Raw genomic sequence first — 27,836 nt, forward strand, 5'->3', positions numbered from 1 at the left:
GGACAATTAATGGTCATTCCATAAATTTTCTTCCTCGACATGAGTGTTCAGAAACGTAGAAGAAACAAAACAAGCAAAAACACATCAAAACCATAATCCCAGCTACTCACAAAGCACATACAAACATATTTATTTAACCATCAAATCCTAGAAATCCATCTTATAACTTCGTTGTGGTACCTTCCTAAAAGTAGCCCACGCAAGATCAAAGTATAAGGAAAACTGGGCTATAGCAAAAAATGATATTGGAAGGCAGGTAACTGCATATACGGGAAGGGCAGCATTTTTGAGTTCATCTCTGAGGACAAAGAAGTGTCCTGCACAAAAAGAGACCAACATAGCTGCAATTGATACGAATAGAGCAGTTAAACCAAATAAAAGCTTCCGAGGCAATTCCTCATGAAAATCATCCTCTTGGTACCTAGAGGTGAGAATCGCCAGAAACATGACCAGGGAAGTCACTGAAGAGCAGAGAGCAATTAGTGATGAAACTGCAAAGAGATTAAAAGCTGATTGGTGTGCAAGATTTGGCTTCCCATTATTTTCATTGAAGTCGCCTGGCACAGTGGCAGCTGTGGCGAAAGCAACGGCCGCAATGAGGGTTGCAACAACGGAGCAGGAACTGGAAGTGCTGTTCAGCCATTTGCCTCCTTTCTTCAGAAGTTCAGAATGGGCTTCCGTGAAGATCTCCTTTGGAGTGCGTTTCTTGTCATTGTAATGAGTGAAGAAATGTGGTGGCATGGAATCCTTGACATACTAGATTAAATTTGAGATTCTGGTCAGAATGAAAAAAGTTTCTAATACTACACACTACACAAATCTCATACCTTATACCACTTCATTTCCCATTGCATTTGCAATGCAGCTCCAGGGATATGCCAAGGTTGATAATTACTTAACATTGCAGCCAGATGCAATGCGCTGTTCCCGTCGTTGTCAACTGCTCGGAACACACTATCTTTCCGAAACTTTCTCTTAACTAAGAGCTCATACACCTCAGGCTGTCTATTCTCCACTGCTAACAATACTACATTCTTTTTTTCTTCGTTCTTGTCATTAATGGCAACTGGATTAACTTCAAGGATTTTCTCCACCATTTCCTTCACACCATTCTTTGCTGCAATTAATATTGGTGTGTTCTTTTTTTCTGCCAGAAGCACATATCCAATTCAGGATAAAAGGTCAAATTAAAAGTTTGGGAGGCTCAACCTAGTGTTGCATATGAGATGCATTTGTGTTCCTGAAATTTTGGACTTCATTGATGTTATCTCGGACTCCTTTCACTAGATTCTTATCTCGTTAAACTCCTTTTACTTAAAGAACTTTGTGGAGAAGAGAACTCGTGATAAGATTTTCTAAAAGAGATGGAATTGGTCGCAGAAACAGTATTGTAACACTTGTTTGAGTTTAAAATTACTATATACTTGCTTGATTGTAGCAAAGGTAGAAAAGTGAGAGGGGATTGTATGAATTTGAGTTTAAAATCTCTACATATTTATTTGTTTAAATCTAGATGGGTAAGAGTGAGAGTGGAGAGTAGTTGTGAGTTCGGTAAGATAGTTTTTATCTAAATTTTACTATACTATATATGTCTCTGATACCTATTTAGTATACATTTCATTTAATAAAAGAATATTATATAAGATATTTCATGTATTAGTAACTCCTTAGGGAAATTAGCCTATTCTAGAATAAACAAAGTTATTAGGAATATCTCTATAACTATTTTAGGTCATGAGAAGGAAAAAGTAATAAGATGAGGGTGAACATATATATAAAGTTCATATAGAATATCTATAGATATAAAAAAGAGTAAGTGATACGTGGTGGAGGGAGGACTCTTGGTTCAAGTTATAGGTACAAAGGGTGAGAAACATGAAATATTTTAGGACTTAGTAGTTATACTTATTTTTTTATCTTCTATAATATTCTTTGTTATATAGTAGAATGATTATTTTTTATCCATGAATTATGATTAGTTGAACCATGTTAAAACTCCATGTATCTTTTTATCATTTTGATTGTTTCATCTTTGTATCCTTGCACTAATATGGTAATATTTAAGTTTCTACTATGACCAATCAGAGCTCCAATAGAGATATCTAGAAGAGCCATCCTTGCACCAATATGCTAATATTTAAGTTTCTACCATGACAAGTCAAAGCTCCAATAGAGATATCTAGAAGAGCCAAAGAGAATATAATATAGAAAAAAAAAACCAACTATGACAAGAATTTTTATTCAAGATGGAGTCCATTGTTCTTGAAAATTGTCGTTTTTGGTAAAAGAGTATTGTATCAAATATTTCATGTATTGGTAATTCCTTACGAAAATTAATTTTCCTTTTATAATTAAGCAAAGTTATTAGGAATATGACTATAAATATTCTAGATCATAAGAAAGAACAAGATATATGATCAATCTGGGTATGTAAAGCCTATACAAAATAAATACGAACATGGGGAGAATGGATAACACTTGGTGAAGAACTCACGTTTCAGGGTGTGGAGACAAAGAATGAGGAAAAATGAGAAATTTCAGGACTCAATAGTAGGGCTTTTTTTTTTTTTTTTTTTTTGTCGTTAGTAATACTCTTTATAATATGGTACAATAATTCTCTCTTATTTGCATATGCAAACATTGTTGGTTGAAAGATGTTAAAAATATGTTAACATTAAAGCTTCCATCTACATGACAATATATAAGTTTTTTGTTTGAAATTTTCATCATCATCATCGTTGTTGTCGTCGTTATCATCATCATCATCATTATTATTATTATGTGATTGAAAAGAAATTGGTATGATTACCGAACTACACATATCTCATAGGTGTCATGTGGGTTGTTAATTATTCGTTATTGTGATTAGAGATCAAAACCCATGGTAAAAAAAAAAAAAAAAAAAAAAAAGATGATATATGTGTTGTGATTGCATTATCTGAAAGCTACTTTTCTAATAAAATATTTATTTTGAATTTAATTGTGTATCTTGGATAAATTGCATTTATTTTAATATATGAGTAGTACATTAATGTGCCTAGGATTTGGATTATTGATGACCATGGTGCATAGCATTAGGTGAGTACAAGAGTCCAACCCTTTAACTTTTCTTTGAATATCATGGGATCATTTATGACACTACTAATCCTTATTCCCCTAAATCTAATGAAGTACTAGAGAGGAAAAAATAAGACCTTAAAGGACATAATGAACACAATATTGGTAAGTTTAGGAAATACTTGAGCTTATGAGAGAAAACTAATCAATTGATCATGTATAACCATACAAGGGAAATAGTGGATTTACCTCTTAGTGTAAAGACTATAGGTTGTAAATGGATCTTTGAAAGGAAGTTAGATCCAAATGTGTCCATAAAGGAGTATAAGGCACAATTAGTTGACAAATGGTTTATAGAAAGAAATGGTGTAAATTACCTTGAAACTTTTGCCATTGTGACTAAAATATCCTCAATTAGAATGTTGATCACTCTAGCTTCCACTCATAACTTGGAGATATACTAGATGGATGTTAAGACTGCGTTTTTGAATAGGGAATTAGAAGAGGAAATTTATATGGGCCAAACAGAGGGTTGTGTGGTTCTGAGAAAAGAGTAGAAGATATGTATGTTGGTTAAATTACCATACGGATTGAAACATGGACCTAAATAGTTGGACAACAAATTTGATCACATGTTGGTAACTAATGGATTTTCTATTAATGATGTTGATAAAAGTATTTATACTAAATTTGAGGGTAACGTAAGTGTTGTCATCTGCCAACATGTTGATGACATGTGAATCTTTGGAACTAGCCTAAAGGTTGTTTATAAGACCCAGAAATTCTTATGATCTAAGTTTAACATGAAAGACCTAGGAAATGTAGAGATAATTCTAGGAATCAAGATAATTAGAACACCTATTGGGCTTAAACTTTCTCAAGAACATTATGTTGAGAAGATGTTAAGGAAGTTTGAATACTTTGATTGTAAACTAGTGCCAATTCCTTATGATCCCAACTAATTGAAGAAAAATAGAGAATATAGTATGACCCAAACTGAGTATGCCTAGACCATCAGGAGCCTAATTTATTTAACGAATTGTACCAAACCTAACATCGCCTATGCAGTAGAAACATTGAGTTGAGACAACTAAAGGCCTAATCAAAATCACTAGATAGCTATTCATAGAGCATTTAAGTACTTGAGAGGCACCATTGACTATGGTCAATGCTATAGTGGATTTTCTAATGTCCTTGAAAGATGTAGTGAGTTTAATCAGATCTTTTATTCAGATAAGATGAAATCCACTAGTGGATATGTTTTTACCCTTAAAGAAGGTGTAGTTTCTTAGAAATATGCTAAACAAACTTCTATTACTTGATTTATTGTGGAAACTAAGTTTATTACCTTTGAGAAGGAAAGTTCTATGGAAAAGTGGCTTAGAAACCTCTTAGCATATATCCTTTTATAGATAAGACCAACACCATTTGTGTCTATGTATTATGATAGCCAAGTTACAATAGCTAAGGCTAAGAGTAAGATATTTAATGGGAAGGACAATTGACTGTGAGATGCTCTATCAACTATATATATATATGAAAGTCCATCCCTAAAGTGCAGATAAAACACGTCTGTAATGATTGAAAATTAGTATTTACTATATATACATATTTGAGAGTCCATCCCTAAAGTGTAGATGAAGCGTATTCTATAATGATTGAGAATGAGTATTTACTCTTAATGAATACCATATTCCTTATGGATGGTATGTTTAGTTTTAGGACACACTTGATGGATTCACTTATATGAGAGTAGTTTTATAAGAACTTAAGCAGGTTCTCTAAAGCTCTCATGAATATCTAGGTAGAGCGCATGGCCTACTTGTGCCAACGCATTATGCATAACTCTTAGTTAAGAGACCAATGTGGATAATAGGTTTCTTAAATTACATAAAGAAACATTAGTTCATAGAAATTTCTTTTTTGCCAAGTTTCTACAACTTAAAACTTATTTATCCTAAGGTTGACTCATAGCCTATGGACAATAGTATTGATGCATTGGATTCTAGCTTTTCTCTAGTCATTTTCTTCTTTACTCGTTCACTTTGTAGGGGAATAAAAGAAGAGTGTGTGTGTGTGTGTGTGAGTTTTGAGTACAAAAGTTAAAAGTTGTCAATCACACTTTTGAAAGGGATTTAAGCCTTTTTATTTTTATATAGTGTCCTAATTCTTGCACACCCATGGGGTTAAAGACCATTCCAATGGGATTTCAAGTAGCCTATTCTAGGAAACTTTAATGTGCATCATTCGCATGCATCGTGTAAGGCCCTCCTACATAATTGCACAATTCCAACAACTTTTTATAAAGTGAAAATTAATATATTTTTTATTTCCTTGACTTGGTTACCCTCAATTCTAGAGTCTTGGGCAAGCCTTCTTAATTAGAGATAAGAACATGTCACAAATGTTTGAATGAGTAAGCTAGAATGCATGAAATTAATTATTTGAATTAATTTTTATTTTTTTCATCATGAAGTTTTTATAAGAGTGTTTCGTTAAACTTTACTTATAAATATGCCCCTTTCTTCTATTGGGATTGAACCCAAGAAAACATGACATGATGTAATAGATAGAGATTCATTTATAAATTTATTTATTTATGTTTCTTAGTTTCCCTTTATTATCCCATTTGCGTTAATTGGTTATTTGAGCATACATGCCCACATCACTTGCATTGCACATGGCTTGGGTGCATTAGGAGAAGCATAGAAGATCCAAGTTATGGGTTCATTACAAAGTAATGAGCTGTCTATAGTTGGTTCATGGATTTAGGCAATCCATCGAAAATTGTAACGTACTACCTCCTAATTAGAGGGATGATTTATCTTAGCACTCAATATGGTTTTCCCATGGTGAGTGCACTAGTGCATTTGATGCACATTAGGCTAGACCTATAGTGAATCATGATTTAAGACTGTCAATTGTCATGATTCAACAAGTTATGGGTTCCTTGCAAAGTGATCAGTTGTCCACAATCGATTCATGGATTTAGGCAATCCATCTGAGACTATAGTGCACTACCTCCTAATTGAAGAGATGGCTTATCTTGGCCCTAAAGATGGTTTTCTCATGGTGATAGTACTAGTGCATCTAATGCACACTGGTCTAAACCTATAGCAAATTATGATGTAAGGCTATCAATTGTCATGATTCATCGAGTTACTATACTACATTGACTCTCAACCTTGAGAGGATATTGAGTTTATGCCAAAGTCAATAGGAGGCTTTGACCTATGGGTAAGACCCTAAGATGGTCATATACCCCTATAGATTAGGTTATTGTTGATAGAGGCTAGTGGCAACAAGTATTCTAAATATAGGCACCATGATATCTCATAGATTGAGACAGTGTGTTCTCTTAGGTGATCCAAAAGATATGTGATCTAGAAGACTATGGTCATAACATTTTCTTTAGTAGAAATTTGACATATGCTCCTTAGAGCTAAAGTATATCAATTGATCACATACTAAGTGGGATATATAACTCAAGGATTAGAGAGGTAATCTTGATAGGTGATAGTACTGCCTTGTTATATTACAAACACCAGTTCATGGGGAGTTTGTATGTAGTGGATAGTAGGTCACAAACTCGAGCTACGTCTCGTTGTTATTTATATAAGGTACTATAGTGCAGTTGATTCTCTTAGTGGAATGTTAAATCAACTTCAAAATTGGATTCTAAAGGAGTCAATACTCCTATGGGTCTTAGTGGTTCCCATTTTGAGCTCATATACCATGATGGCATGGTGAGGCTTGGATTGCCTCTGGGTTCACTCTTGTGCATAAGGACATTTTGGTAATTGCACAAGGTTACATGGGGAATAGTGAACAAGTTCTTTGGAATGAGCTGATTGATTAACTAGATGGCCCTATGTGATTAATTAATCAATTAGGGCCCATTTTAGGTTAGATTAAGTGACCCAAGCCTTGGTGGGCTCAAGTAACTTAAACCTAATAGAAGAACCCTATAAATACCCCCTTAGGGTTTAGGGCTTCCATCACATTTGAGAGGCGGTTATCTTTTACCTTCAGAGAGAAAGAGAGACTAGGATTCCTCTCTTCCAAAGCCCACACTTTGGAGTGCCAAGATCATGGTTTGAGTCATTGGGTAAAAGATCTTGGGTGTAGAAGACTTTTGAATTCTTCATCTTCATTGAGCGGAATTTATTTAAGAACATTTGAATAAGAGGTAAAGTGTTTTTAATGCATTTTCTATAGATCTTAGATTTGTAAAAATATGTTTTTTGCTTCTCTTGCATAGGATTTAGAGGCTTAGGGTAGTCTACATGCACCTATACAATCTAGGGTATGCAAACAGAGGGATCTAAGGTTCCCAGCACCCTTAGAGTCTCTTATTGAAGGCTTTACTGATCTCTTTTTTTTTCTCTCTCACAACTCTTTAGCTTTACTATCTCACTACTCTTTGGCTCTACTTTCTCACTATTCTCTAACTCTGCCTACTACTTTGCCTACCTTTGCTCTTCTCTATTACTATTCACTATAATAGCATTTGAGGCATTATTCCATCCATGTTACATTCATGTTAACCATTTCCATTGCAACGTCCAAGTCTACTATTGTACCCAAATCGATTATTGCATTCAACCCTGCTCCATTCAACATTTTTTCATCCCGATTGTACAACAACCAAGTTTCTTGTAGCCATAAGAGATTGTGTTACATCCTTACTGATGCTATATCATGTTACAACCTTTCTTTTTCTACATCTATGTTTGCAACCCCTTCATCCCATACATCTTCTGGAGGTTCTTTAAAGACTCAACCATTTTATTGCTCAAGTTTTACATACCTTGTAAAAAAAGTGCACTTTAGAAAAGGTTTTGGCTATTGAATCCTAGAGGTAAGACACCAGTTCCCTAGTGCATTTGAGACTAATCTCAAAAAAGAGTAGATCTATATTAAAGACAACGCTTTGTCATGCCTTAGCCACTCTAATCTAATAAGTGCTTTAATTCCATCTTTTTTAAGTTTTCTATTTGTTTTGTTTTAGGTTTGGTTAGCTTTGTATAAGTTTCAAATCTTAGACATTCTTGAACAAACACAAAGTGACTACAACTCTCTTGTCATGTCAAAAGAATGAAAACATGCAGATTGATGATGATAATGACAAAATCCAAGGCATAAAAAACATGGTAGGACTATGACAAAGGATGTGGAATGCTCTTTCATCACAAAATGGGCCATTGTGAAGGAAACTCCAAAGTGAAAAAGTAACTCTAAAATAATGAAGTACTATTTAGAGGATAGAAAAAACAACAAGCCATTTAAAAAGTTAAGAGGGAAAAGAGAAAATAACCTTCGTCTTTCTTATTAGTAGTTTCTGAGGAACTTCCAGCAAGTGAAAATTCGTTTTCCCCATCTTTTTTCTTTTCATATTTTACTGAAGAACTTCTTTCTTTCACATTTTGGTTAGTATCTGAAGGAGAAGAGTTACTTGGTCGTGGTTGCTCTTTAATGTTATACTTAGACTTTGACCCATGTTGGAGTAGTTCATCTACAAGCTGAAGAGCCCTTGAATGTTTCTTTTTCATATCTTTTATTTTTTTTATCTTCTCAAATCCTGAGATAGACATACAAAACAAAAGCACATTTTGAGCCTTTATTTTAAATAAGAACAAAAAAATATAAAATTAGATAGGTAAGATGGTGTGATACCAATTCCTAAGAAGACCAGCATTGTTGTGTATGCAAACTTGATGAATTTGAAGCAGATATCATAATTTGGTGGCAACATTCGTTCTTGAGTTCGATTCATTGATTGGTAAGCTACAAGCATATGTTTTAGTAATTGAAGAGTATATTTGAATATTGAGAACAAAAAATACTAGTATTATAGACAAAAAAATATATAGGAATTGGTCGAACTTCATTTATTCAAACATATTTTAGGTTCATATATATATATATATATATATTTACCTGGAAATTTTCATGCTCAATCACTATTATGACATGTTGATTAAAACATCAATCATAAAAAAATGAAAAATAAAAAAAGTTAAACTCTAAGCATATTTGGAAGTAACTTTTTGAAGCAAATACATTAATCTATAAGTTGCAAGTTTCTTTTTGGAAAATGTAGATTGGAAATTAGCTTATGTAGACTTGTCTAGAAAAATCCCTCATAGAAGTAAAACTAATTTTTCCTTGAAGTTGCTTTAAATTGTAATCTAAAAAGTGGATCTACCACTCTCCTTGATGCTTAGAATTTGTTTTTCTTCCTCTTGGGTTTTCTGCATCTTCACACCTCCAAAACTTTGATGGAAATATACTAGTTGCTGAAATTATAAAGTAACAATTAGGTGTAGCATTATGAAAATAAAGAAATATAAATATGATACATGCCTTTAGTGTTGTTAGTATTAAGGTTGTGAGTATTATTTGAGGCCTATTGTGTCCCTCATATTAAGCCCTACTTTACCTACTAGATTTCTAGGAATGGGCTAGATGAATTATATTTATTAATCATTTAACCAACTCACTAGCTCTAACTATTACATGGAATCACACAAACATTCTCATATGTATGTTAAAAACCTAATCTTCTCAAACTCATTAAGCTAAAGTTTGTTTTTGATGTCTATTGTTGTTTCATCACCATTAATGTAAGACTACTTTTGGTAGTCAAGGCTTGATAGTGTGGTATGTTTTCTTATACCCAAGGAATTAAGTTGGTATGCAATCAAAGCTTCTATTGTTCATTTCTCATGCAACAATGCAAAAAGATCATGTCTCATGGAAAATGAGTAAACTAAATATTGTTACATCTAAATGATCTGAAAACCATTTTCAATTAAAACTAAGCACACTAGTACTCATATAAATTAATATTACTTGTATGGTTAGGGCTATAGGGTCTTTGTTAGAAAGTTAAACTTGATTTTGAAAGTTTTTAAATATTAAAATTAGATTTAGTCCCTAAAAGTCAAGGATAATATTTTATTTGGAGTGGTTACTTTAGTTTCTATATTTGAGTAGTCAAGTTTTAGAAGGTTTCTATATTTTTTAAGTGTGAGTATTTCTAATATGAGATTATCTAATATTTTGAAAAATAAAGAATAGTGGAAGACAATAAAGTTTTAATTCTCCATAATTTTAATCTTCTTTAATAATTGTATGTGTTTCTCTTTCAAACTTACTACTCTAATGAATTGGTATAAAAACCATAAACAATAATAAAAAAATGGTTAGTGGGATGTATCTATTTCAAGTCCTTAACTCAACAAAGACCATTATGATAATTGAATTATCAAGATAAAAGCTTGGCTTGGTTTACAAGATGCATGAGAGGTTGTAGAGAAATGCCACAAAAATCCACAAGATGAAACTGCTTTATCCTTAAATCGAAGGGTTTTTTTAAAAAAAAAATATGAAAGAGAGTGTTAAGATAGCCCTTAAAAGCATGACATGATACAACAAATATGGATTTATTATTTAATAATATTCTAATTTTAACTTTTATCTATCCTTGCTTCATGAATTATATTCTCATAAACAATCTTATCTACATCTCTTGCATTATACATGACTTGGGTGCATTAGGAATTGCACAGAAGATCTAAGTCATGGGTTCTTTACAAGTTAATCATTTTTTCATACCTGGTTTGTGGACTTAGGCAATCCATTTGAAGTTGTAGTACACTATCTCCTAATTAGAGGAATGGTTAGTCTTGACTATTGGGATAGGTTTCCCATGGTGAGTGTACTAGTGTGTATGGTTACCCATGGGGAAGGACATACAGTGGGTCATGATGTAAGGCTATAGGGTAGTCATGACTTTGCTAAGCTTCTATGTTGTATTGTCTCTCAACCTTAAGAGAATATCGAGTTTGTGTCAAATTTAGTAGTGGTTTTTACCTTCAGGTGAGTGTTAGGATAAAGCCTTTAAAAGAATGACACAATGTAACAAATTCCAAGTTTCTTATCTATTTAATAAAGTTCCAATTTCACATTAATATATCCTTATTCCATGAATTGTACCTATAAGCATTCTAAACTGCATCTCTTTCATTGTACAACTTGGGTGCATTATAAGTTACACGGAAAGTCTAAGTCATGAGTTCCTTGCAAGTAGATGATTTGTTCATAGCTGATTTGTAAGCTTAGGCAACCCATTTAAGTGTATAATGAACTACCTCCTAATTGGAGAGATGGTTAGTCTTGGTCATTGAGATGAGTTTCCCATGGTGAGTGCACTAGTGTGTATGGTTAGATATTTGGTAGGACTTATGATGAGTCATGATGTAAGGCTATTAGGTAGTCATGAATTCACCAAGTTGTTATGTTATATTCTCTCAACCTTGAGAGAATACTAGCTTGTGCCAAAATTAGTAGAGGCTTTGACCTATGTGTGAAATCTTAAAATGATCATATATCATTTATGAATTAGGTCACTATTGATGGAAACTAATAGCAACAAGTATTCTCAAAAGAGGCACCATGATATCGCATGGGATTAAGATAATGTATTCCCTTTGGTGAATCCTTTATGAATTAGGTCACTATTGATGGAAACTAATAGCAACAAGTATTCTCAAAAGAGGCACCATGATATCACATGGGATTAAGATAATGTATTCCCTTTGGTGATCCTAAGGAGATGTGTTCAATAAAACTATGGTCATAATAGTTCCTTAAGTGGAACTTGACCCATATCAGGATCTGGAACTCAAGGATGATAGACATAATCTTAAGAAGCGAATAACTTTCACCTTATTAGACTACGAACACAAATTCATAGGGAGGTTGTGTACAATGGATAGTAGGTCATCGACCCGAGCACTTACAATCTCGTAGTTATTTACATAAGGCACTAGAGTGTAATTCATTCCCTGTAGTAAGATGTTGCAACTTCCAAATTATATTATAAGGGAGCAAATATTGTCCTATGAGTCCCAATGGTCCTCGCTCGAGCTCATATACCTTGATGATATAATTTATGAGGGTTATATCAGCTTTGGGATCACTTATGTGCATAAAAACATTTTTATAATTTAGCAAGGTTACACAAGGGTTAGTGAATGGTATCCCTGGATTGGGTTAATTGATTAATTAGATAGTCATGTTAGGTTAGGAACCCTTTTAAGCTAGATTAAGTGATCTAAGCCCATTGTGGGCTCAAGTCATTTAAGCCTAATTAGTTCGAGGTTGAGTCATAGGGTAGAAGATCGTGGGTCTACGAAACTTCCGTCAACATTGTTTTGCTCTTCATCGAAAGGAAAAGATTTAGGAACATCGAAATCATTAGTAAGTACACTAAACTTGTTTTCTAAATCCTAGAAAAGTTTTGAATGTAGGTTTTTTGTTGTGCCTAGGGTTTAGAAAACCCTAGGAAGAATAGTAGGCGCCTAACTTGATCCTAGGATAAGGAATAAAGTAATCCAAAATTCCCTACAACTAGTATCAAAGCCCTAGATTAGTAAAAGTATGTTAAATCTTTTCTAAGGTGTGCTAATCATTTTTTACAGGGTATTTTATTCATAGGAATGAATGCATGTACATGTGATTTTATGTTCTTTTAATATGATGACCTTATATTGTTATTGTTTTGTTTCATGATTGCTCTATTTTTTCCTAGATAGGTTTTAAACCTTATAAGGAGTGTATTGATTAATTTAAAAATCCATTTTTTTTTTATTATTCATCAATTGGTTTGTAAACTACAAATTATTAGAGTTAGGATTTTGATGTAAAAATCAAGTTTTAATCAATCTATGTAACCCATGGAGAGTATGATAGCATTTTGGACAATCATAAGAAGATTTTAACCCCTACCAAAAAAAGCAAGTTACTTTAGGGAAAATGGGGGGCCAGAAATGAAAAAATCTGTTCTTAAATTCTATAAATTGCAACTCTCAAGAGGTTATATAGCACTTGAGCAACCATAGCACTCGAACAACTATATAGCATTTGAGCATTCACAACACTTGAGAAACTATATATATTGCTTGAACGATCACAACACTCAAGCAGTCCTTCTAATGCTCAAAGTTGTATTAGTGCTCAAAGCACTTCAAGTGTCATTTCCAACACCCAAAGTTATTTCAAGTGCTCCGGGCAACTCCAATGACCTTTTAGGGTTTTTAGGGTTTTCAAGGTTGTTTTTGGTATTTTGTAAAGCCACTAACCCTATTTTTGTTGTAAGTTTAATTTAGTATATTTGGATTTTCAAAATCCAAATATTTGGGTCACCAAATAAGAAATATGTTCCCTATAGCTATAGGATTTCCTCTTTTATTTAATTTCCTTTTATGTTTTTATTGAATATTTCATATGATATGAAATATTTTTCAAAAATGGTAATTTTGGACTTTCTTATAGAAAATAAATTTTCATGAGGATTCTTTCCAAATATATTTATTGAGAATTGGATGTTGCTATTATTGAATTTTCATTCATTTTGGAACTTTCTTATTGTATTAGGTTAGGTGTTTCTCTAGGCTCTCCCACCTTAAGAGAAGGAGAACCTCTCCTCTCGAGAGAAGAAGAACTATGATTGGGAAAGGAAAGTTCAAGGACAATGAATATGAATGCAATTCCTATTTAGCACAAATGTTCCAATTCAAGTAACAAATAAGGGCCTTGGAAAATCGCATGATAGATAATTTTTTTAAAGAAGGTTACTAAATTTTCTTAGTCTCTTATTTCAAAATATTAAGTGGGAAAGGGCTATAGGTAAGCTCGCAATCTCTAAGATCAAGCTTATCTTGATTTTAGGCCCATCACCATCGTAAAGATGGAGCGACCCAACGAATCAAAGGATATGGACGTATGGACAAGACTTATATGTTTGTAATAGGAGTGACTAATCCTGATGATGGAACTTTCCACTTGGTAACATTGATGTCAAGAATCTTGGTTGAACACTTAACTCAAATGTGAAGTGGTAGAATCACCTAAAGTGGTCTAACTTGAACAGTTTGAGGGCTAAACACAAAAGGTATGTTAATCAATGTCTTAGGGATAACTTTTTAAGGTTTAAGGTAGGTTGATTAATTAGAGTGAATTTATACACTAGTAATAAAAATCATAACCTGCTTAGAGTAGGCTTGATTCTTATGATACTAGGATACTTGGCATAGATATATCTAGTTAGAGAATACTGCATTTTTGCTAAATTAATTACTATCTTGCATTGAATACTCAGTTTCCTTTATTAATGCATGGAATTTTTTATTTGTGACAAGAATCACGTCTTATAACCATACCACCCTAATTCTTACTAATAATAAGTTAATTAAACTGAATTATGTTGACAGGAAAAAAACTTAGACATAGTGCTCATAATAGAACGATTGAAACAAGTAACTCAAAAAATTGTTCGTTCCATTCCCAAAGAGTTTACCACGTAGGAATAGAAAAGTACTCATTCCTAGTGGCAAAGAGTGGATGAAAAGGCCTATTGTATTATACTTGTGAGATTCTCTTAAACCTATAAGAGATGTTTGGTGATAAGGGTAAGCCAACTATGCAATTTTCTCTTAGGTTCTTTATGAACACTAGAATGACAAAAGGAACTCTGGTTAAAGATCATATAATTCACATTATTGCACTCTTTAATGAGATGAAGATCTTTGGAGTTGAGATAAATAGGGAAACCTAGGTTGATATGATCCTAGAGACTTTATTGAATTCACTCAAGTAGGTTAACCTTAATTACACTATGAATAAGTTAATGGTGAGTTTGCTTGAACTGATAAGGGAACTCTAAATGATTAAGAGAATTATCAAGAATGCTAGAGGTTTTCACATGACGGTGAAAAACCTTTTAAGTTCTTCTCATAATAAGAAGAAAAAGAAAAATACTTTCAAGAAAACCAAGCAAGGAAAGACAAAGATTGAGAAATGTAAGACCAAAGGTTAAGAAAGGTCATCGAAATAAGGAATGTACTGTGTTCCTGAAGAAATCAAAAGGTATGTTTCATTTACTTTTAGGTGAATCCTCTTTAGTGTTAGACTCTACCAATTCATAGTGGATAGATTTCGGGGCCACAACCATATTTGTAATTCTTTATAAGGGTTTCAACTAAAATAAAGTTGAATGAGGAAAAAGTGTATTTTACACTAGCATCTGTTGTGAGCATTGTTGTGCTAGTAGTGGGAGACATTACCTTAGTATTAGAGAATAATAAACATTTAGAACTCAAGGATTGTCTTTATGTACTTGAGTCTAGAAAGAATTTGATTTCAATTTCTAATTTAAATAAATTAAGTTATTTAGTTTATTTCAATAAAATTGTTTCTATTAGAAAGAATGATTCATTTATTTGCTCAAGTCTACTAGTTTACAATCTTTTTCATATCACTCCTATTTCTAGCTTGTATGTTGTTGAAAATTATCATATCTCATTAAAGAAGAAGATGTCTAACACTAATCCAACATATTTATGTCATCTACACCTAGGTCATATTAATCTAAATAAGATCTAAAGAGTGGTTAAGTCTGAAACATTACACTCACTAGTTTTAAAATACTTTCAAGTCTATGAATCCTATTTAAGAGGTAAAATGACTAGGAAACCCTTTAATACTAAGGGTGTTAAAGCCAAAGAATGTCCAAAGTTAGTGCACACTAATGTTTGAGGACCATTTAATGTTCAAGCATGTGGAGGGTATAAGTATTTTATCATTTTTACAGATGATTACTCTAGGTATGGTTATGTTTACCCTTTGCATAGGAAATATGATGCCTTGAATAAATTCAAGGAATTTAATACAAAATTGAAGAACTAGTTAGGTAAATGCCTCAAGGAACTTTGATCCGATCAAGGTGGAGAATATATATTAGTCAAGTTTGATTCTTAATTTCTTGAAGAAGTATGGGATTATATGTAAGTTGAGTCCTCCTAGGACTCCACATCAAAATAGAGTGGCAAAAAGAAGAAGTCAAACTCTTATGGACATGGTGAAATCCATAATGAGTTTTTCAACACTCTCTATATCCTTTTTGGGATGTCTTAGATACTATTAGATATCTTCATAACTTAGTTCCATCTAAGTAGGTACATTCAACTCCTACAAGGATATGGATGGGTAGTAAACCTAGTTTACACCATATTCTCATATGAGGGTGTTTAGCACACGTGCTAAAACCAAAGGTAGATAAGTTGAGACCAGGGTTAAAAGTTTGTCAATTTGTAAGTTATGTTATTACTTTTATGGCTATGTCGATTAAAAGGTGTTTGTTAGTACAAAGGCTAGATTTTTGGAAGATGACTATACCATGAGTAATAGGACTAGAAATGAAGACATTTTAAGAGCACTAAATAAGACTCTTAATAATAACATAAAAACTATGAATCTAATACCAACCATTCCAATTTCTAATACACCAATGTCTCATTGTTGTGAGAAAGTTCTTATGCAACCAGGCTAATTTATGTATTTGGGAGTGTCTTTCGAGGCTATTCTAGAGAAACATAGGATTGATCCCATAGATTATGATGAAACAATGAGTGATGTGGATGCACATCTTTGGCAAAGAGCTATGGAGGTAAAGTTAGAATCCATGTATTTTAACCAAGTATGGGAGCTTGTAAAAGTACCTAAAGGGATACAACCCATAGGGTGCAAGTGGGCCTACAAGAGGAACAAAAGAGTAGATGGAAGGATTGAGACTTATAAGCCTAGGCTTGTAGTGAAAGGTTATAGTCAGAAATTTGGTTTCAAGTATGAAGAGACCTTCTTATTAGCAGCCATGCTTATGTTTATCATAATACTCATGTCCATTGTGACACATCTTGATTATGAGATATGGCAAATGGATGTTAGGACTGCATTCTTGAATGACAATCTTGATGAGAGCATCTATATGATGCAATCAAATAGTTTTATAGTAAAAAACCAAGAACATATGGTATATAAGTTGCATAAATCCATTTATGGATTGAAGCAAGCATCTCACTCATGGAACAAATGTTTCAATTAGGTAGTCAAGACCTTTAATTTTGATCAAAATGAGAATGAACCTTGTATATACAAGAAGTTGCAATGAAACATGGTGGTCATTATGATCTTATACATAGATGACATGTTACTCATGTGTAATGATGCAAGGTTATTATCATTTATCAAGATCCAATTGTCTACTCAATTTCAAATGAAGGATATAAGAGAAGAACAATATATTCTTGGGATCAAGTACTTAAAGGGTACACTAATTCAGACTATTGGTCTGATAAGGATTCTTGTCAATCTATCTCTTATTTTGTATTTATTGCTGGTAGTGTGGTTGTTAGTTGGAGAAGTGTAAACCAATCTTGTATTCCTAACTCCACTATAGAAGTTTAGTACATTGCAGTCTTTGAGATTGCAAAATAAATTGTTTGGCTTAGGAAGTTTCTTATGGAACTTAGGGTAACCCTCTTGGTTGTACAACCAATGATACTATTTTGTGACAATTGTGGGGCTACAGTATAGTCTAAAGAACCAAGGAATCACTAAAAGGGTAAAAACAATAAAACAAAGTATTACTTGATTCAAGAGATAGTTCAAAGAGGTGATATAGTGGTTGGGAAGATACCTTTTGTGGGAAACCTGGTGGATCCCTTCATCAAAACATTGACAAAGAGTCTTTAATGGTTATAGGGATAGCATATGTGTGTCAAATGTGTACCTTGCTTGCTATAGTAACATGATGCTTTAAGGGCTAGTGGGAAGTTGTTAGGATAAAGCCTTAAAAACATGACATGATGTAACAAATTCAAAGTTAATTATTTATTTAATAAGGCTTCAATTTTACTTTTATCTATTCTTATTCCATGCATTGTAACTTATGAGCATTTTGGCTTGCATCTCTTGCATTGTACATAAATTAGGTGCCTTAAGAGTTGCATGAAAGATCCAAGTCAGGGGTTCCTTGCAAGTAGATGATCTGTTCACAATCATTTCGTAGGCTTAGGTAACCCATTTGAGGTTGTAGTGCACTACCTCCTAATTAAAGGGACGACAAGTCTTAACCATCAGGATGGGTATCCCATGGTAAGTGCACTAGTATGTATGGTTACAAATTTGACAAGATTCATATTAAATCATGATGTAAGGCTATTGAGTAGTTATGACTTCACTAAACTACTATTTTGTATTTTCTCTTAACCTTAAGAGAATACTGAGTGTATGCTAAAGTTAGTAATGAATTTAATCTATGAGTAAGATCCTAAAGTGATAATATATTTCTTATGGATTGGAACACTATTGATGAAATAAATCAACAAGTATTCTTAATAAAGGCACCATGATATCGCATGGGATTGAGATATTGTGTCTTCTTAGGTGATCTTAAAAAGATACGTTCAGGAAAACTATGGTCATAGTAGTTCCTTAAGTGGAACTTGACATTAGCTCATTGTGAGCTGAGATGTGTCAATTGATCACACCATAGGAGGATCTAGAACTCAAGGAGAGTAAAGGTAATGTTAAGAGGTTGATAACTTTCACTTTTTTAGAATACAGACACTAGTTCATGAGGAGACTATAAACAATGAATAACAAGTCATGGGCTCGAACACTTATTGTTTTATTGTTATTTACATAGGGTTCTTTGTAGTGGGTTGTTGGATCAACTTTAAAATTGGATTCTATAAGAACCAATATTGTCCTATAGGTTCTAGTGGTCCTTTCTTGAACTCATATACCTTGATAACATGATTTATTAGGGTTAGATTAGCTTTTCATTCACTTATGTGCATAAGAGCATTTCGGTAATTTCATAAGGTTACATAAGGGTTAGTGAACGATATCTCTGAATTAGGCTATTGATTAATTGACAACCTTATTTGGTTAATTAATCAATTAAAACACATTGGGGTAGATTAAGTGACCTAAGCCTATGGTGGGCTCAAGTCACATAAGCCCAATAGGAACCTTATAAATACCACCTTAAGGATTAGGGTTTAAGTCTTCTTCTTCTTCTAACATTCTCCATATTCCATATAGAGAAATAGAACCCTACCCTCCAACTTAAAAAAATTTCACTATCTAAGTTTCAAGGTTTGAGGTTGAGTCATTGAATGGAAGATCATGGCTCTATAAGACTTCCAACAACATTGTTTTGTTCATTACCGAAAGAAAAAAAAAATTGAGAACATCCAAATCATTAGTAAGCACACTAAACTTATTTTCTAAATCCTAGAAAAGTTTTGAATTCACATTTTCTAGTGTACATAGGGTTTATAAAACCCTAGAAAGAATAACACACCTAACCTAATCATGACATAAGTAATAGAGTAATCCAAAAGGCCTTACAATGAGATCCTAGAGTGATCATATATTTCCTATGGATTAGGTTACTGTTGATGGAAGTCGATAGCAATAGGTATTCTCAATTGAGACACCATGATATCTCATGGGAATGAGATAGTGTGTCCTATTAGGTAATCCTAAGGACATGTATTCAGGTAAATTATGACCATAGTAGTTTCTCAAGTGGAACTTGACATAAGCTCTTTATAAGGTAGCTAATTTCATATTGATCACACAATAAAAGGATCTATAACTCAAGAATGATATAGGTAATCTTAAGGGGTTGATAGCTTTCACCTTGTTAGATTACAAACACCAATTCATGAAGAAACTATATGTAATGGATAATAGGTCACAAACTTGACCAGTTAGAGACTCGTTGTAACATACATATGGTACTAGAGTGCAATTGACTCTATATCGTAGGATGTTGAGTTAACCATAGAATTAGATTCATAAGGACTCAATACCATCTAATGGGTCTTAGTGGTCTCTGCTTAAGTTTATATACCTTGATGACATAATTTATGAGGGTCAGATTAGTTTTTAATTCACTTCTATGCATAAAGGCGTTTTGATAACTACGTAAGGTTACACAAGGGCTAGTAAACAAAATCTTTAGACTAGGTTAATTAATTAATTGAAGCCTCAATTAATCAATTAAAACCCTTTTAGGTTAAATTAAGTGACCCAAGCCTAAGGTGGGATCAAGTCACTTAATCCAATTGGAAACCTATTATAAATAGCCTCTCAGTAGTTAAGGCTTCAAACTTTTGACATTATCACTTATGTTTCGAAAAGAGAACCCTAGTCTCCACCCTGCAAATCTCTACCATCTAAATACTTAGCTTTAAAAAAGGTCATCAAGTGGAAGATCGGTGGTTTTCAAGATCTCCAACGACTACTACAACACTCGAAAATCATCTTCATTGCAAGAAATTGATCTAGGAACACCCAAATCTTCAATAAGCATTTTTAACTCATAGATTTAGATCCTAGTAATGTTTTAAATGCTTTGTTTCCACTAGCCCTAAGAATAGTTTCATACCTAACAAAATCTAAGGCCTGAGAATAGAGCAATTTGGAGTTACCAATAAGAGACCAGAAAGCTCTCACCAAAATCTATCTAGCCATGAATGAATGTACTTTTAAGAAGATTTCAACTGCAACCACCTACAAGGGAATTTGGGAGATATTACAAAATACACACAAGAAAGATTATAAGGAATAAAAAGTTCTTCAAACTCTTAAAGGAGAATATGAAGGTTTCGATATAAAAGAATTGGAATCAATATTTTCTAGATTATTGGGTATTGCGAATTTATTAAAATAACTAAATGAAATTGTAAATGATACTCGTGTGATTGAAAAAAATATTGTGATCTCTAGATTCAAAGTTTGATTATATGGTTATGGCCATTGAAAAATCTAAAGATTTAGATGTTATGACCATCAATCAACTTATGGGATCATTGTGAAATCATGAAAAAATATTAAAAAGGAAGAACCATGAAAAAATAGAAAAAATTCTTCAAAAATACACTAGGAAAGAATGAAGAAAACTTTGATGAAAGAAGTTTTAATATTCATAGATGTGGTCGTAGACATGGCTAACATGATAGAGGAAGAGTGGTTTCAATTCATTAAACAATAAAAGAATAAGCCAAAACTCATATTCATCAAGAGAACTTGGAAGATGGCACAACTCAAGGCAAAATGAAAGGAAAAGGTATGACAAATCCCAAATTTAATGTTATAATTATAACAAATACAGTCACTATGATTATGATATAGAAGTTCCAGTAACACAATGGAAAAATGAGCCAACTGTTGGAATATAACCTTGGAAAGTATGACATGATGTAACAAATGGTCAATTCATTAATAAATTTATCCATTTATGTATCTAGCTTCCTTTAATATCTCATTTGCATTAATTTGCTACCTAAGCATACACACCTATATCACTTGCATTGTACATAGCTCGGGTGTATTAGGAGTTTCATAGAGATACAAGTCATAGGTTCCTTATAAGATGATTATTTGTTCACAATTGATTCATAAATTTGGGCAATCTAGCATAGACTATAGTGCACCAACTCCTAATTGGAGGGATGACTCGTCTTGGTCGCTAAACTAGGTTTCCCATGGTGAATGCACTAGTTTGTATAGTTACACATTGGATAGGACCTATGGTGAATCATGACCTCAAGATATCGGGTTGTCATGATTCACCAAATTACTATACTACATGGACTTTCAACCTTGAGAAGCTATTAAGCTTGAGCTAACATCAATAATAGGATTTGACCTATAGGTGAGACCCTAATGTGGTCATATGTCCCTACGAATTGGTTCACTATTGATGGGGACTAGTGACAATAGATATTCTCAATATAGGCATTATGATATCTCATGAGATTGAGATAGTATGTCTCATTGGGTTATCCAAAGGACATGTGATCAGGAAGACTATGGGCATAGCAATTCCTTTAGTGAGATTTTGACATATGCTCCTTAGAGTTAGAGTATGTCAATTCATCACATAATAGGTGGATATATAACGCAAGGAATGAAGAGGTAATCTTGATAGGTTGATAACACTACTTTGTTAGATTATCGATACTAGTTCATGGGGAGTTTACATGCAATAGATGGTAGGGCACTTGATTTCATAGGATACTAGAGTGCATTTGATTCTCTTTATTAGAATTTTAGATCAACTTCATAATTGGATTTTGAGAGAGCTAGTATTTTTTCTATGGGTCCTAGTGATCCCCTCCCAAGCTCCTAGTTCATGGTGGCACATTTGTTTTGAAGATTTTAAGTTTATGGTTCATAAGTGTGCATTAGGGCACAATTAGGCTATATTAGTTTACCTAAGCTCAGTTTGGGCTCAAGTCACTTAAACTCATAGAAAGCCCTATATAAAACCCCTTAGGGGTTTAAGGTTTAGACTTTTCCCTATCATATTCCAAAAAGCCTTGAGAGAGGAAACCTAGCCATCCTCTAGCAAAAAAAAACCCACCCACACTTTTCTTATGCCTAGATCCATGAGAGATGTGATTTGAGGGAAGAACAATAGGTAGACTAGCTCCATAGTGTTTTTCTACAATTTTAGAATCGTCTTTGATGACTTCATCAACTTGGAATTGATTTAGGAGCATCAAGATCGAAGGTATGTTCTTTCTATCTTTAGATCTAAGTTCCTTTATGATTTTAGATACCATGTTTTCTGTTGCATTAAATCTAAAGAAACCTAGGGTAGATATCAAGCACCTTATATGATCCAAGGCCAAGGGATAAAATAATCTAAAGTTCCCAACACCGACTATGTTAAAAAGAAAGATTAAGAACCTATCATATAGTTAGTATATAAAAGAGAAAATAAAAAAGAAAAACACATGGTATCTTAACACTCAAAGCAAGCAATCACATACAAGCATGTTTGTAGAGCTTGATTAATCAAAAAGTGATCATGTCACTTTTAGAGATACATTCAAAATTCTAGTCAAAGGAAAAGGTAAAATTCTAATTCATTTGAAAATGGAAGTCATCAATTCATCCTGAATGTTTACTATGTGCCCAACATGAAAAATAATATATTAAGTTTAGCTCAACTCTTAGAAAAATTCATATGAAAAATCAAAGTCTCTCAATAAGAGATCAACATGTCAATTCAATCATTAATGTGTCTATGACAAGAAATAGAATGTCTTTGTTAAAAATTTTAAATGATGTGTAAAATGTCTAAAATCTTGTGTCAGTGATTTCTCTTGAATTTGACACTTAAGATTCAGAACCTTAAATTTGGAGGATTGAAATTGTTGAGCAAGAAAAATGTTGTGAGAAGATTGTCTTCTATAGAACACCTGAATTAATCATATGAAGGATGCATACTTAGAAAAAATGCTCAGAAGAGTATTTCAAAAAAAGCAACTGCAAGAGCAAAGAAGCCTCTAGAGCTAATTAATGTGGATGTATTGGCCAATTCATCTAAATTCTTTTGGTAATAATAAATATTTTTTTACTTTTCATTGACGATTTGAGTTAAAAATAAAAATAAAAAAGCTTAGGTGTATTTTTTTACAAAAAAAAAAATAAGTACTTTTTGCTTTTAAGAAATTTAAGGCACTTGTTGAAATGGAAAGTGGCCACAATATAAAGGCAATGAGATCCAATAGAGAAGAGGAATTCATATAAAAAAATTTTGAACAATATTGTGCAAATCATGGTATTCGTCAACCTTTAATAGTTTTACATTCTCCATAAAAATAAAAAAAATAAAAAAATAAAAAATAAAAATAGTGTAGTCAAAAGAAAAATAGAACTATTCTTGACATGACTTAAGGTATGTCGAAAATAAGAAGATGATTAAACAATTTTGAGTAAAAGAGATTGATTGTGTAGGTTATTTGTCAAATCATTCTTCTAATTGAAGTGTATAGAATAAAACACCACAACAAGCTTGGAATGGAAGAAAGTTGGGTTTTTCACATATAAGTATATTTGGAAGCATTACATAAGCTCATGCATCAGATAAAAAACAAAGTTAAATGACAATAGTGGAAAATATATTTTCATTAGTTTTTAATCTCCAAAGGATAGAAATTATACAATCCAAACAATGGAAATATCATTGTTAACTGAGATGTTAAGTTTAATGAAGAAGAAGCATGGGATTGGGATGCTCAAGAATACACTATGATACTCTTTCCCTCTATGAAGAAGAAAAACAAACAATTGGAAGCTTACAAGTGATCGTTACTCTACTTTCATCACCACCTTTATCAACTCATGAAGTTCCAACAACATCATCTTCATTAAAAAGTTAAAATATTAAAAGGACACCATGTTTTAGACATCTACAAGAGATTTAAAATCAAAATGATCTAACCTTTTTTGTCTTTTGAAAATTGTGAACCAATAAGTTTTGAAAAAGCAATTCAAGACCAAAGATGAAAAGATGCTATGGATGAGGAATAAAAGTAATAAGGAAGAATGACACATGGGAACTCAAATCCCTTCCAAAAGGGAAAAAGACAATTGGAGTAAGATGGGTGTATAATGAAAGGAAGAATACAAAAGGAGAAGTGCAAAGATACAAAGAAAGATTGATAACTAGGGGTTATAAGCAACAAGGCATCTACTGTGTGAATTAAGAAATCATTGACTTTATTATCAAAAAATCAAGTTTTCCATGATCAAACCAAACACATTGATACACGATGTCATTTTATTATATAGTGCACTATGAAAAATGAAGTGTAATTAAAATTTTTAAAATCTCAAGTTCATATTACAAATATTTTTATCAAACTTCTCAAGTTTGAAGATCTTAGAAGGTTAAGGATACTACTTGGAGTTACAAACCAAGTGTAAGGGTGCATGTTGGAAAGTAAAACTTAATTTTAAAAGTTTCTAAATATTAAAATTAGATTTAGTCTCTAAAAGCCAAGAAGAATATTTTATTTTACTTTAGTTTCTATATAATTGAGTAGTCAAGTCCTAGATGGTTTCTATATATTGTTTTAGGTGTTTATATTTAGTTACATGTGAGTATTTATAAATATGAAATTATGTAACATTTAAAAAAAAAAAAAAGTTGTGAAGGAGAAAAAAAATTTAATTCTTTCCAATTTTTATCTTCTTTTGTAAGTATTTTACTTCTCTTTTAAACCAATTACTCCATAGTCTTCTACCATTCCATACAAAATCTATCTCATAGTTGAAAGAATGATCAAATTCAAGAACATAAAAAAATAATAATAATAATAATAAAAAAATCTTGAAAACTTATTATGAATTAATATAGTAAACTTAGTTATACAGTAGATATTTGCCATGTACAGGGTAATTTTGAAGCCACAATGCAACATAAATTTCAATGATATGGCATGCACAAAGTTTTCAAAACATTTAAGTTAACCCTTCACCATATATGCTTGAAATATGCAATAATTTGTAGCTAATGAAGAGTTTGAGGTCTTATGCCATACCGACATAATGTTCTATGAGTGATGATGCCATGTTTGTACAAAATGTGCTTATGAAGAAATTATGCAATTTTCTTCATCACACTCACCTGATGTTTGACAGTTCTCAGGACACTGGAGTTTCTGTTTGCTCTTAGAAGTTTGTGGGCGTTGTTGGCAAAGTTCATCTTCCTTTGGGTCTTCAACATACATACCTTGTAGATTAAATAACAATGTCAATAAATATTTTTAAACATAAATTGTATATGATCCACTCCATTGATTATCATAGCAGAAACATCCTTGGAAAGTACCAACTTCAAATAGATGTTACAAGTACTTTTCATGCTCAGTCATACTACTATGACATGTTCATTAAAATTACCTTAATTATATAAAAAGTTAAACTCCAAGAAGATTCAGAAGTAACTTTTTGAAGCAAATAAATTAAGCTATATTTTGTGTTAGAATCAGTTACCTACTTCTGTTACTTGGTTAAACTTAATCTGTTAGAATACAACTTATTATCTTTGACAGAATATAAATCTCTAACAAATTATAATAGTGTATAAGAGCTTTGCTTTGTCTAGATTCAATGTACAAATTATATATAAATAATAACAAAGCTCACACAATAGAGCATTCTTTTGGGATTCTTAAACCTTCTGATTATCTCTCTAAAATCTGATGTTCTCCATTAACATCTTCCCTAAGTTTCGTAGCATATTTCAACTTTCTTTTGGGTTGGCATTTAGCTTATTGTAGAGTATTACAGGAAATTCCCTCATACAGGTGTAACTAATTTTTCCTTGAAGTTGCTTCAAATTGTAATCTAAAAAAGTGGATCCAACACTCACCTTGAGGCTCGGAAGTTGCTTTTCTTCCTTGGTTTGGGTTCTCTGCATCATCATCCTTCTGACAGTTTGGTGCAAATATAGTAATTGCTGAAATTTTAAAGTAGCAATTGGTTGCAGCATTATGATGATAAAGAAATGCAAAGATGATCTGCATGCCTCTGACAGTTATGTTAAATATATATATATATTTAACATAATATTTATCAAAGCAGCTTTGTAGGCTAGTGGTCCTTTGCTTGTTTTGTAGGCTAGTGGGTCAGTTGAGAATAGAAAGCCCACAGTCCATAGTTTTTAGTCAAACAATAGTTCAAGCGGTTTGACGGCAAACCGATTGGACCCGCAACTCTGGTCCAATTTTCAAAATATTAGAAATTATGCCATTCCCTTCATCACACATACCTGATGTTTTAATCATGTCCCCGAAGTACATGCATGTTTGATAGTTCTCAGGACCCTCGAGTATCTTTTTTCTCTTAGAAGTCTGAGGGCTTTGTTGTTGAAGCTCTTCTTCCTTGAGGTCCTCAACATACACGCCTGGCAGATTAAATAACGACATCAATAAATAGTTTGATATAGTTAATAGTAAAAATAAATTGCATATGACCAACTCCTTTGTTTGTCATAGAGGAAAATTCCTTGGAAAATCGATACAAAGTACCAGTTTCAAAGTTAAATTAGACTGTCACAGAACAGATCATGTAGAGACTCACAATGATAGATAATTCTTTCGAACCAGCTGAGGGGAGTACCACTTCTGAATGCAGTGGGCTTACTCGCCAGGAGATGGAGAGGGGTAAGTCCATTCTCGTCAACCGAGTCAACTAGATCTCTATACTGATGAATTATTTGGAATGCAAAATCTGCAGTACTCAACAACACAAGAACAAAAATGCCTTATTAAATGTACAGAAACATAAAAGTATAAAACGAACAAAAATATTTCACAATAGAAAGGACAGTATACGAAAGAAAAGACTCTTATGTAGACTAAATCACTTGTGGTAAAAAGCTTACCGAAGTATTCTTCATCGATCACGCAGTGAAGGATATTTCTGCCATCATCCCTCCGACAGTAATCGTGGCGTTCAGAGCTCTCACACATTCCATGTAGGAAAAGAAAAGCTTCTTTCTGACCGCGGAGGGCCGCCAAGAAGAGCGGTGTTTCGGCTTTGCTGTTGGGAAAACCCACCAATTTTCGATCCTTATCAGTGATACACTTGCACATTTGAACATTTCCTATTGATGCAGCCAAATGGAGAGGAGTGTCTCCCTCCTCATTTCCAATCTTCAAAGCATCAAGCTCGGACGGACTAATCTGTTCAACCAGTTTTTCAACTATTTTTTCTTCCATATCTAAGACTGCCATATACAATATTGTCTCCCCTGATGCAGGGATGATAGCCTTGTGAGCACTGGGGTGTTGCTCGCATATTCTTACAACTTCTTCCCAGTCACTTTGCATGGCACAAGTGAACAACTTCACTTCAATATCTTCCAGTTCTGCATCCTCAATTCCAAATGCCATTCTTCCTCTTAAAACAACAACCACGACTGACCATAAGGTTGGTTGATCCACACACATACATATATATAATATATGCATATAGAGGCGGGGGCTAACCAATACCTTGCTTCAGATTTGGGGCAACTAAAGTAAAAGAAGCCTTATAGAATCTTATCAATACAA

The 27,836-nt window shown here is 32.9% G+C and overlaps 1 protein-coding gene across 3 annotated transcripts; it reads right to left on the reverse strand.

Moving 5' to 3' along the window:
- On the reverse strand, positions 1–27,836 carry LOC100256071 (uncharacterized). Of its 3 annotated transcripts, XM_019221981.2 has the most exons (10): positions 27,164–27,836; positions 26,860–27,009; positions 26,549–26,683; positions 26,150–26,236; positions 25,403–25,507; positions 8,734–8,844; positions 8,375–8,638; positions 828–1,147; positions 422–756; positions 241–317 (listed from the first exon to the last, which is right to left on the reverse strand). In XM_019221981.2, the coding sequence occupies exons 1-10, from the start codon at positions 27,750–27,752 to the stop codon at positions 293–295; spliced, it is 2,121 nt and encodes a 706-aa protein (XP_019077526.2). In that variant the 5' UTR covers positions 27,753–27,836; the 3' UTR covers positions 241–292. The 3 variants fall into 3 exon arrangements, with proteins under 3 accessions (XP_010654866.2, XP_019077527.2, XP_019077526.2); XM_010656564.3 differs by having other exon boundaries at positions 1–756; XM_019221982.2 differs by lacking the exons at positions 8,375–8,638; positions 8,734–8,844 and having other exon boundaries at positions 1–756.

This window comes from Vitis vinifera, chromosome 9 (genome assembly GCF_030704535.1).
Source record: "Vitis vinifera cultivar Pinot Noir 40024 chromosome 9, ASM3070453v1".
In the NCBI taxonomy this organism is placed as follows: domain Eukaryota; kingdom Viridiplantae; phylum Streptophyta; class Magnoliopsida; order Vitales; family Vitaceae; genus Vitis; species Vitis vinifera.

Excerpts from the sequence above, each read along its gene's own strand:
- LOC100256071 (XM_010656564.3), bottom strand. The coding sequence starts at position 27,752 with ATGCATATATTATATATATGTATGTGTGTGGATCAACCAACCTTATGG. Across the intron at positions 25,508-26,149 it reads AGCAACTTCCGAGCCTCAAG|GTATGTATGTTGAAGACCCA; the intron begins GTGAGTGTTGGA and ends TTAATCTACAAG. Across the intron at positions 1,148-8,374 it reads TACTAATAAGAAAGACGAAG|AAAAAAAGAACACACCAATA; the intron begins GTTATTTTCTCT and ends TGCTTCTGGCAG.